Source organism: Barbus barbus, assembly GCF_936440315.1.
Source record: "Barbus barbus genome assembly, chromosome: 18".
Classification (NCBI taxonomy): domain Eukaryota; kingdom Metazoa; phylum Chordata; class Actinopteri; order Cypriniformes; family Cyprinidae; genus Barbus; species Barbus barbus.
In genome coordinates this window covers 19368269-19383424 of record NC_136746.1, presented here as the reverse complement: position 1 = coordinate 19383424, position 15156 = coordinate 19368269, and the positions used below count along the sequence as shown (strand labels likewise).

Below are 15156 nucleotides of genomic sequence, written 5' to 3'. Positions count from 1 at the left end.
GACAGAGCGGAGATCAATGCAATGAAACGGTTGTGTGTGGGGTTTCTTTGCATGACTCACTTGGAGGTGGAGGCAGAGACGTCATGTTTGGCTTCATGTCCGGAGGAAACGGGGGCTTGACATCCTGATTGGGCGACAGGTATGGAGGTATACTACTTCCTGGGGTCATGGGTGGCGTGGGGTTACCAGGAACCGGTGAGTGTGGGTAGTTCACCACCTGCCGAGGAGGCTTTAGCCGAAGAGACACATGATTACTGAAGACAGTCACTAAATATACAGCAAAGTTGTACACATGAGTACAAATGGAAGATTACACATAATTGTGTATGAAAATAAAACAATAGTTTCACCACCTACCCCATTTCCTTGATTATACACATAACCACCTCCAGAGAAATTGTTGTTCTGACCATTAAATGGCTCTTGCTGAAATAGGAAAGGGCATACAGAGTGCAAAGCAAGAAAGCAAGATAGCTCCTATTAATATTTTTGTTCTTTTCTTTTACCTTCCAAAAGTAAACTTGCGAGTTTAAACTGAATGTGGTATTTTCTAAAGTGTGAGCCAAATGACACAATTTGACAAGAAAATTGTGTCTGCTAACATTGCAAAGACCAAGCAATATGAATTTACCTTATAGTATTGGCCCATGGCTACCCCAGTAGGGGGGTACTGGCCAGAGCCCTGTTGTCCCGGCATCCTTTGCCCAGGGTAATTGGGTGAAGGAAGAGCTCTAGAAGCGTTTGGGTTAGGGTATTGCCCTTGCTGGCTGGGAAACTGGCCATTGGGTCCAAACTGCTGGCCTCCATAACTAGGCTGTGAACAAAAAAAACAGTTCACAGTCAGCAACAGAAACAGCCAATACAAAATATCTGCTGAAAGTCTATTTGAGGTCATTGGTGGTCTTACCTCTCCTGGATAGGGCCTCTTGGTGCCCTGCATGGGCATGGACTGAGGTCTGGGTCCAGGGTAACCCTGTTGAGGCATCCTTTGGCCGTGGCCACCGAAGGGCCCCATCCCTGGGCCTCTGGGCTGGTTCAAACCCATCGGCGGGCCACTCATGTTGGAGCTATTCATGCCACCACCCATACCAGCTGGGTTCATGCCTCCAGCCATGGACGGGGGCCCACGGGGCCCTGGCTGGTTCATGAACTGGTTATTGTAACCTTGCGTAGGCCCCATCTGGAAAGAGGAGCAGACCTGTAGAGAAGGCCAACAGCAGTTCAGATGAATAAGAGGACTCGTTTGGAAACCCAGGGTAGGGTAAGAAGCCAAAACCAGTGAGGGACTAACCTGGTTGTACTGATTCATGTCTTTATTGGTCTCTTGCAGGGCTGCCACGGTTGCTGTGGCAGTAGCTGTTGCGGTGGCGGCGGCAGCAGCGACGGCGGCCGCGGCGGCGGCAGCAGCAGGTTGAGTGAAATCAGAGGGCGGTCGTGTATGAGGGGGTATGCCTATGCCACCCGGAGCATTCGGCCCACCTGGGTAACTGAGCAGAAGCAATACATAACACTTAACACATCTACACCACAACTTACAGAGTCAGAAAAGTCTATTTAAATTGGAATAAAACTTGTTGGAAGGCCACATAAATCTTTCCTGGATTTGCACTTGGCACAGCAAGAAGGTGATATCATCCCTTTCAAGAAAAACATCCTTGAACTGAGTATTGGCTGGGCTTTAAAACCATGTGTCAAGTATCACTAATGGGAAACTCTTCTATAGCTTATTGAATCTCCCAAAGTGATGCAAAGCAACTTTGTCAAACAACTTCCCATCATCCTGTCTGGAACGGCATCTCTAATGCTTGAAACATTACCTTCCACCAAAGCCTCCTCCTCCCGGGTGCCCTGGACGCCCATACATGCTTTGCTGCACGTAGGCCTGGTTGGATCCCCCTTTGGCTGAAAACTGTTGTTGTTGGCCAGGGAACTGAGGTGAGTTGATCCCTGGGTTGTTGCCTGACATACCCGACCCTAGTGCATTGCCTCCAGGGTTCATGGGATTGTTGGTATTGGCCATGGGGTTACCCAAGACCTAGATCAAAAGCAATGTCGGTTATAAGATCAATGCTATCACTGTTACTGTTTTAATACAGTGACACTATACGTGTGACTCACCTGACTTTGTGATGTATTGGTAACTCCCCACACCGTCGTAACCACCGACAGCGAGCCAGGGGCCTGGTTAGCGTTTTGTTGCCAGGGAACGCTGTCATATGGAAAGGACCCATCACTACAAAACAGTGATATTTGATGTGAATCAAACAGTAATGTGAGATCAGGGGCATCAAACATGTTGAGAAAAAGTAAAGTTAACTCCAACACAGCCCGATAAAGAAAAGCTCCAATCTTGACTACAAAACATTAGTTTTTCCATGAAAATGAAGCTGTAATGTTTGCGAAAGTGGCCAATCACCAGCCCTGGAGCACTAAATGTTCTGTAAAACATCACTAAGCAAGTGAACTTCCTCAGAGTTTTCTCTGGCAATCTATCAATCTCCATTAACTTCTAGTTGACATACCTAAATGGTAATGTTACAATATCATGTTTTCATCTGCTGTTGTTTGGAACATTGTGAGAATGAATTTCATCTGCACAGCCTTCGGTGATGTCATGTTTACAGGGCTGTTAACGAAAGCTTGGTCAATGGCTTCTTGGAAAAGCCTCGTCTTCAAGATCACATGCCACATAAAAACAAACAATTCTGTGCTTGATGAGTGCACTAGGACGAAATTCTGAGAAAGGGGTGAGACTACTGTAAGTTTAACATTGCTTGGAACGGCTCCAGCAAGCGTCGGGTTAGAGCAGAGTTTTGTCTGGGTACTGACCCATGTGAGAGCGAGGGCTTCATGGAGTTCATGGGCGGCTGCAAGGGTACTTTGCCCTGTGGATCGCTCTGACGATTCTTCTGATGCCGCAACAAGAGCAGCCGTCCCAGCTCCTCACACCAGGACGACAGGAGAGCTGGAGAGAAAGAGACAAACAAAGAGAAAAAGAGATCAGGAAGGATCTTTGGCACAGAGACAAATCACCTGTTGGCTAAACAGCAATCTTGCTTATTTTATCTTCAGATTCCTATTTAGCAGGATCAAAACTTACTGCTAAGGATTAGCACATCTTTCCTTAACACATTGACAATTTCAGGTGTCATTTATATTTGAATGTCAGTTTTTTTTTTTTACATTTCAAATCTAAACTTCAGTGTAAGCAGTGGTGATAGTGATGCCAAAAGTGTTGTAAAATCTTAATCAGTTCATGTCTTTACCACTAGAGGTCACTACAATAACAGCAGCGGCACAAGCATGCTTGGGATCTATACTGGCTTGTCAGTATGCTTCTCATAGGATCATATGCTTTTCATCTGCAGTGCACTTTAAGCAGTGATACTACTACAGAAGACCTGTCTTCCCCTCTCATGAAGGGAGGATGACGGAGGACGGGGAGAGAAATAGCAAGAAATGGGAGATGAGAATCAGTGCTGAGGACAGTGAATCATGCCGGTGATGTATCCTGGCAGCACTTTACTCCTGAGAGGGGTGACAAAACGAGCCTCTCGCCATAGTGATCGAGTCGGTTTGGGATGGCAGCAGCTGGCATGTGGCCAGATCCTGGTCTAATCGATTCTACACGCCGCACACGGCTGAAACGCGAGCACTGCATTTAAGTGCTCTTCATACAAATGGCCCTAATACTTTCCAAGTGACACTATTTAGATAAATACTCACTACTAGCTGAGTCATTCTATGACAAGAGTACCATTTGTATCCACAACATCTGATAAAGTGCACTAAACACAAACTACTGCTATGAAGTGTTTTAATTTTAACATATTTGTTTAAAAAATTACTTCAAATTTGTAGCACTGAAACATATTTATACATATATATATACATACACATATATATATATATATATATATATATATATATATATATATATATATATATATATATATATATATATATAAACCAGTCTATTTAACTAATCACACCACTTATTTTCTTTAAAATAATCATCATAATCAAATAATCATTCTAAAGTTAGTTCTACTCATTATTTCCAGAATGAATCTTTTTACATGCTAATCATATAAAACAGAAAAAAGTAAACAAAATTTAGAAAAAAATTCTGATAATGATAACTTTTTTTTTTTTTTTAAATGTTCCACCTCATCACATTTCCAATGTCACATGTTGGGAACCCCACAAAATAATAATTTAACTTGAGGTGGCACAATGCAATTTATTAGCGCTTAAAGACATTCTTTGTCTGGTGGAATATTTCAAGTCATACAGCAATGTACTTTAAAAAACACCTTTCCAACATGAAAAATGTGCCTGTTTCATAGAATGACTCAGAGCTGCACACAGAGAACAAGGAAGAAAAAATATTCTCCAAAAAACTATCACATACCGACAGAACAAGAACAAAAGCCAGGAACTGTTTCAGTAGTGCTGCACCTCTAGTCTTCCTTTGCCATCAAACAGATTCTGCAAGGGACCTTAAAAAATATTCTCTTTCCCCTAAGACGAGTTCATACGTGGAACAATACCCCTCTTTCTTCTCTAAATCTACTTCACAGACAGTAGATGTGTAAAAAAACCTGCTACGGCTATTTGAACAGAGAGGGTGGTGTCAAGAGTCCAGAAAGTCTCTCTCTCTGAGTCTGGTGCAGAGAGACAGACGTCTGTCTTGGCTCTTTCCTCTCTAAATCGATCAGCCAGTAATGACTATGAAGACTGCTCAGCTGTCTCCAGCGCCTTTATTGCTGGGGGAACGTAAACCTGCACACAAGCTCCTGAAAAACACACACCTCAGTCTTATTTAACACAGTCTGCACTTTAGGGATACTTCACACAAAAATAATTTACTCACCCTCATGTCATTCCAAACTTTCATATATTGAAAATGCACAAATGAGATTTGAGAAGTAAGGTGGAGGGGATTCATTTCAATCAGTTCCTCACACAAAGTTGTTGTATGGAACAGTTTTTGATACTTTTTTTGTCATTGTTTTGAGTTGTACAGACCCTGGTTGCCATTTTTGTTTGGAAAAGGGCTGTTATCTGATATAATTTTTTTGTGGTCTAAGAAGGTCAGAAGGTCAAAGAGGTTTGGAGAAACAGGCCAATTGAAGTAATGGAGTGGAGTTTTCATTCATATTTGTGCGACATTAGTCATTTAATGCCTGTATTAATAACTATTTCAGAATAGAATTCAAGGACCCTTAATGCATTGCAGAATCGGATCTGGAGTTCTTCCAAGAAACAGCTTTAAGTTATTCAATATCCCAGCGGCACCTGACGCACTTTCCCTTCCAAGTTCAAACACACAATTACAGTGAGAAAATCGCGTTTGTGTAAATATATCAAAGGGGTCTGTTTCAAAGAGAACACTTCTCACCTCTCTGCGACAGGCGTGAAAGCCGTCCCAGCAGGATTGGAGCGGGAGGCTGGAATCACCCACCTACTTCAATGAGAATTATTCTACCTTGCCATTACAGAGAGCTTATCGGCCAGCTAAATCACTACCTCTGCATGCTGGCAACTGCTATTTTCTCACAAAAGACCAACTTAGAGCTCATATGACAGGTTACAGCCAGACACCGCCTGCCAATTTTCAACTGTTGTTCCCCGCCTAGCATGCCTCCCACACGTAACAAAGACTAGAGCTCTCCAGCCTGCAATTCAACTAGTAAACTCACAGAAAAACAACCTAATCAACACGGCACCTTCCGGCAGCGTACACTATCCCTCTCACCTAGCTGTATCCATCTCACCATTTCTCCCACAATCATCATTGCCTTAACCACTACCCACAGGGCCGTGTTGTCATATTAATGCATAACACAATCTCTCTCATCAGTAGGGATGCACTGATTTTTGGTCAAATATTAAGCTCATTTACTCTTAAAATGCTCCAGTAACAGAAAAGATATAATTAAGCATACATACAATATATTTTGCATAAACCCTGCCACACAAAGACGCACCGGCAGCAGAACAAAATGTCTCAAGATTGGAGGAATTTCAAGACAAATGACATCTAATTAATTTGCAGTAGTCACGCCTGCGTAGAGCTCCTGTTGTGCAAGTAGACAACTTGTGCAAGCGCAGAAGAACACAGGAGCTTTCCTAAAATTATTTGACTTAAAGTGGTCATAATTGTGCATGTTTTATTATTTAATAGGGTTTTTTTTTTTTTTTTGGTCAAACAGTCATGCTGTCCTTACATCCCACTGTATTTTACAGCATTACCAAATAGCAGCAGAGAGGACCAAAAGGAAAGTTTCTCTACCAAATGTTATCATGAATCCTTACTCACCAGTAAGTCGGCATTAATCACATTTCTCTTTCAATCCCTGTATTAAAACGCCTCTCTCAGTCTCCGTTTTCCTTTCATCTGCCTCCCTTCCCTCATTTAGTTCTACTCGCATTGCCAGACACCTGCTCCAGAAAGGGTTGTGTTGAGTGTTAAGTTGGCAGTAGGCTACTGTAGCTCTGTGGTAATGGGCATTTCAGTGGCATGGCTGTGTGTTGGGTCTATGTCAGCGGACATTATGGTGGCAGCGGTATGCACCAGGCAGTGATCCCAGCAGGAAGAGACGAGTACCAACACAGAGCATAGCTCTCACAAAGCCATGCCAGATGATAAAACTGAGGTTTGCTTACACCAGCCAGACTCTAATACAGTCTGAGACTTAGCATACTTAGTGTGCCATTTATCACAACACAGCAGCTTCAAAAACGGTTGTTAAACACAGTGTAAGGAGTCAATTCAGGGTGAGAACAAAGACATTAACAGTGTTTACAAATCAGTGTACAGTGTCATATTGTGTCATCATAAAACACTTAAAATGTTAATATAAATACATACTTTTTTGAAGAAAAGGTGGGTGGTGCTTCCAGTGTTACTGTTAACAAAAACTAAAAATTAGTCAAACATTTTTGTTAATGTTGTTAATAAAAACACAACCAGAAAAACTGACTACAAAACTAACTAAACTAAAACAAAAATGACCACAAATGTTTTAATTTATGGTATATTATAAAACTTGACACCCACTTTTAAAATTCAATAATGTTAAACATTTTTAGATGATATCAGTTATAACTTTGGAACTAAAATACTAAAACTAAAATAACTAAAACTAACAATGATAAAATAAAAGCTAAATAACTAAACAATAAAGCCAAATTAAATATAAACAGAGGAAAACTTACATTAAAAAACTCAAAACTACAATAAAACACAACCCTCTTCAAAATCCCTACATCCTGATCAATGATAATTTTAAGACAGTTTTGTCACTCTTTTAAAAAGATAGCACTCCAAAGTAGCAGACAGCAACATTTGCTAACACTGTAAGATCCATGCAATCCATACAAGCTCTGTGACTCATGTTCTGCCGTTTCTAAAGGTGCCAGACTGCAGTAGAAACCATCTTACTGAGGGGACAACAGCCTGTGGCTCTACAGACTTCTGGCAAAACAGAGCAGAGAGACAGACACTACACAAACCAACCCAAACCAACCCCCCTCCCTGTCTGCTCTTTGTCTAGAGAAGAGGCTCTCCAAGCAGGTTTAGTGGGCTTTGAATAACTGACCAGGGTAAATCCCCAAATGATCCAGTATGTAGGGAACCCAGGTCCCCCCGGTTACTCAAATTGCTTCTGAAGCAGCCCCAATAATGTTTGCCTGTTGCTCCTTCTCAGGTTGGCGACTTCTGCCAGCACCCGTTCTCGGCCAAACTCTCGGTTTTACTGGCTTCAACGCCTCATTATGAGCTTATTTATTATGATGTTGCTAATAAAAGGTAGATGCCAGTAAAAGGCGGTTTGGACAAGGGAGTTGAGCCAAAATCAAGTAGAAACTTCACTGTTTAATCAAAGGCTTTGTTCCAAAAATCTATTGAGCAGCCATGCTGTCCTACTACCTATATAAGCAGCATCCTAAATGAAATGGAACCTCATAAGTGACTGATTTAAGAAATCTATATAGACAACACACCTATATAAATAGCACTCTGCTAGTTGATTCCAATTGAGGTTAATGTTAGCATGTTGCTAAGCTAAAACACCAATATTTCATCTACCATATTAGATTATTATTTTTATTTTTTTTACTGAGCTTGTCACAATGCATTTAAGTATTACTTTCTTAGTAAATGATGTATGCTTGGCTCAGATTTGGCAAAAAAATAAAAATAGGCATCTTAGAAGACAAAACATGCTTTAAATGATGCTTTAAACTCACAATGATTCAAAATGCTAGTTTTGGAACAAAGCTAATGCTTAAAGTTAAATATCTGATTTTCTGCCAAAGGCCAAACCTCACTAAAAGAATTACGCAATCTATGCCCTGTCCACTACGATGGAATTTTGACTAGTGCAGCTTTGGAAAGTGGAAAGATTTCAAACCTCATGAGGATGTCTAGAACATAAAATGTGGCTGGAATTCATAATACAAGCCATATTTTCAAATGTCCTCTGAGACCTTTTCTCTCACCCTCACTCTCAATCTGTGAGTCCGTGAGAGTCTCAGACCGATGCCACAGTGAATTGGCAGACATGTCGACTGACCTTCCTGGATCACTTAGTGAAAATACACAACCCTGCTTGTCCACATGGCCATACTGTGTCTGCCCTTCATCCTCACCTCACTAAGATCATCACAGCACCTTACCTGACCTATAAAACAAACCAAGGAGAAATCCAACAGCAGATGCTGGCCATGGGAAATAGAGACCACTGTAGAAACTGCTAAAAGCTATTTTAATTAAACTATAAAATGACAAACTAGCATTTATGCAAAGCTTTCAAGTCATTCATTAAAAAAACAAAAAATTATAATGATAACGAATTTAGTTCAAGTCGCAGGTAATCTGTTTATTTGAAAATAATGCTTTCCTCAAATAATGCTTTTTATGAATTCCTCTTCAAATTTATCCATCCTAAATACTTCAATCTGTTAATGCAGGTCTTTTCCAGTGAGTGTAAGCAGCTTAAAGGAGAACTTCCCAACAGCCTTCATAGAGATTTATGTAATACCACCACACACACGCCAGAAAAATGCAGGTTTGTGAAGGGAATACAAGAAAAGACTAGAAAAACACAAGCTAATAATGGTGTATACAAGGAAACAGCATGCCAGAGCCAAGATTCTCACAGTTAAAACATATTTTAGATCATTTAATTACTGTGTTAGTAATACCCATATTTAACTGACTAATAGGCATGTGTTCTTTTTGCAAAAAAGAACAACCATCGTTCACAAAGTTCAACAAATTCCAATTAAATGTTTATTTATTAAATATTTTGGCTAATTTGCTTATGCTTCCTGCTATCAGTAAGAACAGTATTTTCAGCACAGCTGAAGACATTTTTTTCACCAAAAAAACAAACAAATTACTGTTAAATTTCAGATTTTTTACACAATCTATGTCTTGTCCACTTCTTATTCACAGAATACACTGGAATTTTGACTAGTGCAGCTTTTTTAATTACTACGTTACTAATATCCATACTTAACTGACATGGCATGTGTAGAGTTTTGCAAAAAAGGACAACCATCTTTCACAAACGAAAGGAAAAGGAAAAAAGGGAAAAACAGCAGCAGATTCTGTCTGGGCCTGATAATAGGGATGTTCTAACTGTAAAAAAAGCACTGTGGCACCGTGAAGTCTAGGGAAACAGTCTTCCCTCCGTTCTCAGTGACCAGCAATACGGCAGGCATGTTCTCAAGCAGCACACTACTATTAACTAATGACACAGGGCAGGTCCTCACGTACGAGAGGCTCACATATGAATTACGGCCAGTGCTGAACCTGAGCGCAGTCCACACACACTCACACAAGTCAGAGTTATTAACCCCTAACTGAGGCTAACAGGCCACAAAGTGACCTCCGCTCACACCGGGTGACGTAACCACTCAGGACACTCTCTGGCACAACACAAATACACACACAGTCAGATTAAAACACTTCACACAGGTTTCCACAAACACAACCACAGAATAGCTGCTTGAACAGATGAAACTGATATTTCTCATTTGAATGCATAAATAAACGATCACGTTGTTGTCTGTTTCTGTCAGTGACAGATGTAATGCGCCTCCTACAGCGCAGTAACATCCGCACAATGTGCGCTCGCTGACTTTCTGCTGTCTGTTTGAGAGAATCGAAACAGCTTGATGCTCTTTTGAATTGGAAAGGATTTTGAAGCACACGGCACAGTGCATTGTCGCTACAGATTGGGCTAAAATGGGAATGAATGACTGCGATGAAACTGAGAAGAGCTGACAGAAAGACTGGCACGTGACACAGGGCAGCCCTAGAAGTGAGTGACATACGGATGGATGAAAGCTTTGTTTTGAATACAAAATACCACAAAATGGGATATCATTCCTGTTCAATGAGCTGTACAGTCCGGAAAAAAGCTGAAAACCTGGGCCGTGAACCTACAGAGTGCCTTTGCAAAAGATGATGGGAGAAAATCCCGGGATAATCTGAGATGACAGTGCAGCCCATGCGTCTGTGAAACAGGTATGGATACTTAGTCAGAAGCCAATGACCCCCCACATACAAACAAAGGAAGCACATCAAAAGCGTCTGCGTCATTGTGATTCATCTCCTGTGACTGTGTACGAATGAATAAAAAAAGCAAAACAGAATGAATGCCCAGGGTGATGATGAAGAGAGAGAAGGAGAGCTCTCCACTAGATGTGTTTCACAAGCCAAACAATGCTAGAACACAGAAGAGTACCTGTGTCACTCTGACATCTCCTGCAGGTGGTGGTTTCTGTAGGGTTCAAATTCAACATTTTACTCAAGGGGGCAAAGAAATATTAAGACAAGATAGTATCAGTAAGCAGAGTTGACGTCATCAATGGGTGAACTGATGTCCTGGTTGAATTGATGGGACTTAACGAGGTTATTAACCCTGGTTCTGCTCCGGCCTGCTGTGCGAAACACTGACTTCTCATCTCAGAGGAAGAAGTGATCTAAATATCAATGCATTTGCTGAAATATTCCAGGTGCTTGCACATTTGTCAGAAATTTCAAGCTAAGCAACTCAAATGCAATCTAGAATTATGGTCTAACAAAATAATAGTATAATTAAAAAAAATGAATGACAAATTTTAAAAGCATTAACAAAGAGTATTCGATTCTTTTGGATTTAATTCTAAAATCGTAACATGACATTCTAACATCTACAAATCTAAATAATACACCGCAGAATCTCTCATGATTAAATTACAGTTGGACAAATGTGCATAAATCTTGATGATACTTCATATGACTAACACATTTGTCACTGTACGAGGAAACATGTAAATATCAAATTAGTCATATTAACAAGCATATCGCTACTCAACCGTCAACATTTTTTCCTACAGGCTATGACTACCCTATATTACTAATGGAAATTCTCTATTGGACTTCATAACAGGTCCTTATGACAAGACAATTCAGGCACAGATGGTTAAAACTGTGATTGTAATGATTTAGAGGATGACTTTGATACACTGTACATGTGCAACAATCTTAGCTGTTCATTCATATCCTTATTTACATCACTGATTGGTTGTGGATTTCTACAGTAAACTTTATAATATAACAATTTAAAATAACTTTTCTATTTTAATATATTTTAAAATGAAATTTATTCCATTGATGGCAAAGCTGAATTTTTAGCATCATTCCCCAGTCTTCAGTGTCACATGATCCTTCAGAAATCATTGTAATATAATAATTTGGTGCTCAAGAAATCTTTCCTATTGCGATCACAGTTGAAAATTGCTTATCAAAATCTACTTATTATTTTGTTGAAAAGCATTATACTTTTTTAGGATTCTTTGATTAATATAACGTTCAAAAGATTACTTGAAACAGAAATCTTTTGTAACATTATAAACGTCTTTACTATCATGCAATGCATCCCTGCTGATCATTTCTTTCTTTCTTTCAAAAAAACTAAAGAAATCTTAGTGACCCCTCACTTTTGAACAGTGGTGTATAAAATGTTTCTGAAATTACTACAAATTTCAAAAAAAGATTAGCATACAATGATTTTACCACAATGGTGACAACTGCAGTAAAATACAAAACCATTTTTCTTACATAGCTACAATTAAGAATATTATTAATAATTAAGAATATAAATAATTAATAACTCTGCCAACTGACACAGTTCACTAGACTGATATCTATTTTACTGTCTTTGAACACCTCTCATCCATTCAGAATTTAAAATCAAAAACTTCAACAGTAATCTAAAATAAAGTTTATGGTTTGTTTCTTTTGTTAACACTGCCTACTTCTTTAGATGTTTACCTTGCATCCACGTTGTAACTAAGGGCAACAGGAAATGTTTGCACAGGGCAATGGCACTTTATCAGTGTCTGTGGAAAATTCATGAAATGCATTTGCTAGTCTGCTTTTTGCACTCAGTTGAACAACAGCTAGAGCTGTAATATATAACCTGTAATGTGTTATTTCTGTGATTTCTCTTTTGTAACCTAAGCCGTTTACTGTAAATGCAGCAATACATGACACATTTAAGTCTATGTTACTTCGATAAATTGAATAATTCATTTTATACATTAGCTAATCAACACACATAAATCATTCTAATATCCAAATACAACCTTTAATAAAATACACAGAGAAATACACTTACTGTCTTAACCTCAAGAGAAACTAGCATAGTTTTAGACAGCTTAGGAAAATTTAACTAGCGTAAAACATTAGTACACCAATACGTTAGCATAACATTTGCATGTTTATTTAAAGTAAATCCAGCAAACACAAACGAAACACGGCAAAGAGCACCGAGCTATTAAAAGCTCCTCACCACTGAGGAGGAAGTTTCACACATGAACAGCAGGATCCTCATTACAGCAAACTGCTGTTTATTTCCCCATCAGCATGTACTCCGAGGCCGAGCGCTTTAACAAAACTTCACAAGAACCTTTAGACTTTGCTCAAGCAGTATATTATCCTTACGACGCTTTAACTGCTGCCCTGTAGCAGTTACAAGAAACAACTACTTACTATAAATATCTAGGGATCGTGCCTAGACTCAGATAGTGCTGTACAAACACAAGAGATGAAGCCGGCTTTCTAAATATACAAACAGCAGGGGCACAGCCATCAGACGACCCCCACCCCCCACTCACAGAAATTCCCACGTTCATTCCCTCACAAATCGGCCTGTCGAACAGAACCTCGAACGCACTGCAAAAAAACGCTCCCTCGTCCAATGATTTGCAACAGTGTAAAGAACGAACACACACTCGCAGTAGTCGGCATAGAGGAAGAGACTCTCCATGTAACCAGCTGGAGCCACGCTGTTGCCAGGCTCACATCAACCCGCTAAAGGACTGACAAAAACACTGTGCCTCAAGTAGGTCAGCTCTCCTCCTGGAGATAATCAAGCCCACTCTGACCCTCTATGTGTGAGCGTTTGTGTGGGAGAGAGGGAACTAGGTCAAACGCAGTCAGTTGTTACGACTCGATCATGTGCAGTACTTACGCATACACCTGCCTGCAACTCACCCGCATGCACTCCGACCGTCACGTGACTTACCAACGCTTGAGATCTGGCTCTCATCACAGTCTTCTCATTGCACAGAGAAAATGGGATTTTACCAGAAGGCAAAGACGAACCCGTGAGAAATCTACGAGCTTTTCTGTCTATCTCGGTCTGATTGTCTGGGGCTCTCTCTCTGTTTTCCCTCTCTTCGCCTGTCCAGCGACTGCACAATGCACATCAATTATTCAGCGGCGGTTTCTGGGTTTCCAGTGCAAAGCCAATCACAGATGGAGTTCTGTGCTAATGGGCTCCTGCTATACCTGGCTCCTCTACTCCAAGACGTAGCCCACAGGGAATCAGGTTAAGCTCTTCGAAAACTTCAGACACACACACATACAGAATGACAAGCCTGTAAAGTGTCTGCAGTGCAAAACCACAAAATGAACAGGAAGCACCTTTGTGTTTCAAAAGGGTTAAAAAAAGAAGCAAGAGAGAGAGAGAGAGAAAGACAGGGACGTGGGGGCAGGGAAAGAGAAGAGAGACAGAGGAAGAAAAAGCAGCAAATATCCTCTCACCTCAGATGTATGGTGTCCTAAGTGACGTCCGCATGCCTAAAACCCTCATTCATTCATACAAACACAGACACACACGCACGTATGCATGCACGCACACTCACACACACACACATCCATGCAATGCGACGGCCACTTTGCCAGAGGGCGGAAGGGGGGGAAAGCATGAGCGGCTCACATTTCAAACTGGCAAAGAGGGGGCGGGGCCTATCGTGGCAGACAGGCTGTATCTTGGCCCTCAACCAAATCATCCAGAGAAAGACTGAGAACAAACAACACGCTCGGATCAATTCGGTTAAAGCTGCGTTCACAGCCCTGCGATTACTGCTATCAAAGCGGGTGAATCCCGTTCATTGGTGAGCTAATCACATGACACTGATGTATAAATCCATCAGACTGAGCACGCTAATTAAGCCTGGGGCTGGTGGGCGGCCCTCCTGAGTGTCGTGTGAGGGTGAAATTAATGGAAACTGTGTTAGCTTTTAACACTAAGTGCCTAACTTGACACTTGCTAACACTGTTAATTACACACATCTAAAAGTGTTGAATATCAGAAAGGGATCCAGCACTTCCCCGGGCTATCAATAGCGTGCGTCCATTAATGAATTAATACATAGCTGTTCTACAGTCCTTGAATTAGCGTCTCCTAATCTGCTAATAAAAACGCTGTATCAACAGCAGGATTTTTCTTGACGCTGCACAAAAAAAGCACTGTAATAATTTCAAGTGACATCAAATTAGCAATAATTCATTGAAAGCTCCAACGTACTGTAGCCACAAAGACTTACTATGTAGCACGAAGCATCAAGACCTCAGTGTGCGCGCCGTCTCCCTGGCCGGCATTGAAGTGCTGCGTGTGACAGATATCTTTAATATCAAGCTACGAGGGGATGAAATAACTCAGAGAAAATGAGAGATGTCAAGGCTACGGGCTACATGAAAAAGGAGGTGAAGAGCCAAAGCTGGCTCAAACAGGAACTTGAGCTTCCTTTAACTTTTACTGCAAAGCTGTGAGTCATAACCCTCCACCAACACAAACACATAACTCC

At 40.8% G+C, this 15156-nt stretch overlaps 1 protein-coding gene across 2 annotated transcripts in view; it reads right to left on the bottom strand.

Moving 5' to 3' along the window:
• Nucleotides 1-15156, bottom strand: part of zmiz1a (zinc finger, MIZ-type containing 1a) — a 125540-nt gene that overhangs the window by 8534 nt on the left and 101850 nt on the right. Inside the window, exons 1-9 of one of the 2 annotated variants that reach the window (XM_079440062.1) lie at nucleotides 14111-14221; nucleotides 2830-2965; nucleotides 2119-2233; nucleotides 1818-2035; nucleotides 1292-1487; nucleotides 908-1198; nucleotides 632-814; nucleotides 358-426; nucleotides 61-229 (exon numbers count right to left, since the gene is read on the bottom strand). In XM_079440062.1, coding sequence (XP_079296188.1) covers nucleotides 61-229; nucleotides 358-426; nucleotides 632-814; nucleotides 908-1198; nucleotides 1292-1487; nucleotides 1818-2035; nucleotides 2119-2233; nucleotides 2830-2861 — 1273 coding nt within the window. In that variant the 5' untranslated portion in view covers nucleotides 2862-2965; nucleotides 14111-14221. Of the gene's footprint in view, nucleotides 1-60; nucleotides 230-357; nucleotides 427-631; nucleotides 815-907; nucleotides 1199-1291; nucleotides 1488-1817; nucleotides 2036-2118; nucleotides 2234-2829; nucleotides 2966-14110; nucleotides 14222-15156 lie in introns of those variants that run through there. The other variant, XM_079440061.1, reaches the window with a different exon arrangement.